Raw genomic sequence first — 2,730 nt, 5'->3', positions numbered from 1 at the left:
CCCTCCTTTAACAAATTTCCCACTCTTGTGTATTTGTGCACACATGGATCCTTGCACGCACTTCTTTTCATGGGCTTGAGCCCTGTTTTACAGATATGCTTGCATCAGCATGTGGTGGAGAAAATGTGAACAGTATGAATAAATCAGTTATAATTAATAAGGTTCATGGTAAGCATGACCATTAAATATTTAAAGTCCTCATGGCTATTCTCATCCAGATGTTACACAACTGGACATATTCTTTTTTTTTTAGTAACAGAATTTTGAAGAGGAAAGTATCATGTCAGTAATTTAAATGCACTGTGGGCTGTAAACTGTGAGTTTGTGCATAATGAAAATCTGACAAAGATGAAGCTAGGTGACTGTGGATCCTACAGCCCTAAGAGGTGAAGCTTAAAGGCAGTTTTACCTTCTCAACAACTTTATTGAAAGCATTCTTGACCTCTTTGTTCCTCAGGCTATAGACCAGGGGATTCAGCATGGGGATGATCATAGAATAGAACACAGATGCAATTTTGTCTGTGTCCACAGAGTAGCTGGAGGTGGGCTGTATGTACATGAAGATGAATGACCCATAGAAGATGGACACTGCAGTGAGGTGGGAGATGCAGGTGGATACGGCCTTTAGGTATCCCTCCACCGAGGGCATCTTCAGGATGGTGATAAAAATGAACAAGTAGGAAATCAAGATAATGAGGAGAGCAAAAAATATGTTGAAGACTGCTACAAAGACAAGAACTAGCTCACTGACATGTCTATTAGAGCAAGAGAGAGTCAGGACTGCCGGTACATCACAGAAAAAGTGATGGATCACATTGGAATTACAGAAGGAGAGCCTAAAAATGTTCCAAGTATGGATTGAGGTGTTTAAAAATCCACAGAAGTAGCAGCCTATGGATAGCCAAGCACACACCCCTGTTGTCATGGTGGTGGTGTAATGGAGGGGTTTGCACACGGCCACATAGCGGTCATAGGCCATTGAGGTCAAGAGATAATTTTCCACAGTGGCAAAGGCTACAAAAAAGAACATCTGAGCAGCACATGCATTGTAGGAGATGACCTGGTCTCCTCTAAGTAACCCAGCCATGACCTTGGGAGTGACAGCTGTAGAGTAACCAAAGTCCACCAGCGACAGGTTACTGAGAAAAAAGTACATGGGAGTGTGGAGATGGGAGTCCAAGAGAATCAGCATCATCATGCCCAGGTTCCCAGCCAGAGTGATGAGGTAAATGAGGGTGAACATGATAAAGAGGGGGATCTGTAGCTCTGGGGCATTGGTTAGTCCCAGTAGGATGAACTCAGTCACTTCTGTGTTGTTCTTCATGCATATTGTTGGGAATCACAGGATGCCCTGTAGCCACAGGAAATAAAGGAACAGTTATAAACAAATGAGATAGTGAAGTGAAACTCATTCAATTTTGTGTTCTGTGTGCATGTGTTGTATATACATACACTATTTCATTATGGCAAGAACTTGTTCTTGCAAGATTCTCCATATCTAAAGTATGGAATAGACAATAAATGTTAAGGCACAAATTATCTGTAGAGTTTGACACTGTTGAAGCTGAAACATATTCATGGATTATTTTCTAAGTTTTCAGTTTTGTAAATTTGTAAACAGAGGTGTAGAGAATGTAATGTCTTGATTTTGATGAATCATCTAGAAATAATATATCTGTCAATTCAGTTTTTCTGAACCTAGTACGTGCTTATATCTATGGTTCTTATGTGCCAGGAACTGCTCCAGACATATTATATGAATATTTATTTATTACTCTCAACAAATCCATGAGATTTATTACTTGTTATCCCCATTTAATTTATGAAGTACAGAGCTTGAATATTGTATTTTTGAGTTTGCACAATTATTACTGCCAAAGTCAAATTTTGCACCCAGGCAGAGTGATTCCCATATCCACTGATCTCAATTGAATTTAAATTAAATTGAATTTAACTCAGTTAACAATCACACTATGTCTCCCATGTCCTGAACTCAGAGTTTCACAGTGAAGTAACAGGGAGAGATGTGCATAGACCATGTGCTGGGATATGGCAGCAGCAGGGTCTCAGACAGCCAGCAGAGGCAGTCTGAGGGGTGGGCATCATCTAAAGTAAAGCTTGGGCTCTGGGACCAGGGGCATGTCAGCCCTATCATTCTCTCCTGGAGAGTCATTGGTACTACCTTAACTCCCAGAACCTGTTTTTCTTTATCTACAACATGGAAATAGTAATGAGACCTCACTCAAGGTATTATTAGAAGAAATAAATGATATATAAAACCAGTAACCACAATGCCAAGTATTTAACACAGCCTGATCAGTGTAAGGTATAATGTCAGTATTAGGATAGAAAGGTAGCCTCTCTGGTGGTTTCAGAAATGTCAGGGGTGATGTTCAAAGCTTGGTTAGCCTCCATCTTCAGTATGGCTTATAGTGCATACTTGGTCCCCTGGGACCTTCTGTGTCCTTAGTGTTGCTCAATCTGTCTGTCCTCTGCCTGCCTGAGTGGCTGTTCCAGCGCCTGCATGCGAGTCATTGTTTGGCTTGATTTCTTTCTGAACACCCATGTTTTAGCTTGGGTTGACAGTGTCCCCACCCCCTTTTTAAAAATGATTTTCTTTATTTGAGAAAGAGAATGTGCATTAGCAAGAGTGAGGGGCAGAGCGAAAGGGAGAAGCAGACTCAGGGCTGGATCCCAGGACCCTGAGACCATGACTTGAGCCAAAGGCAG

The 2,730-nt window shown here is 41.3% G+C and overlaps 1 protein-coding gene across 1 annotated transcript; it reads right to left on the bottom strand.

Annotated features, from left to right (window-relative positions):
* Positions 1-379: 379 nt before the first annotated feature.
* On the bottom strand, positions 380-1,324 carry LOC129494183 (olfactory receptor 5B2-like). Its single transcript, XM_055300936.1, has one exon. The coding sequence runs from the start codon at positions 1,322-1,324 to the stop codon at positions 380-382; it is 945 nt and encodes a 314-aa protein (XP_055156911.1).
* Between the last annotated feature and the right edge of the window lie 1,406 nt (positions 1,325-2,730).

The sequence above is a fragment of the Nyctereutes procyonoides genome, unplaced genomic scaffold (genome assembly GCF_905146905.1).
Source record: "Nyctereutes procyonoides isolate TBG_1078 unplaced genomic scaffold, NYPRO_anot_genome, whole genome shotgun sequence".
Taxonomy (NCBI): Eukaryota; Metazoa; Chordata; class Mammalia; order Carnivora; family Canidae; genus Nyctereutes; species Nyctereutes procyonoides.
The sequence above is the reverse complement of the archived record's forward strand: the minus strand, read 5'-3'. Positions and strand labels throughout refer to the sequence as shown.

Excerpts from the sequence above, each read along its gene's own strand:
- LOC129494183 (XM_055300936.1), bottom strand. The coding sequence starts at position 1,324 with ATGAAGAACAACACAGAAGTGACTGAGTTCATCCTACTGGGACTAACC.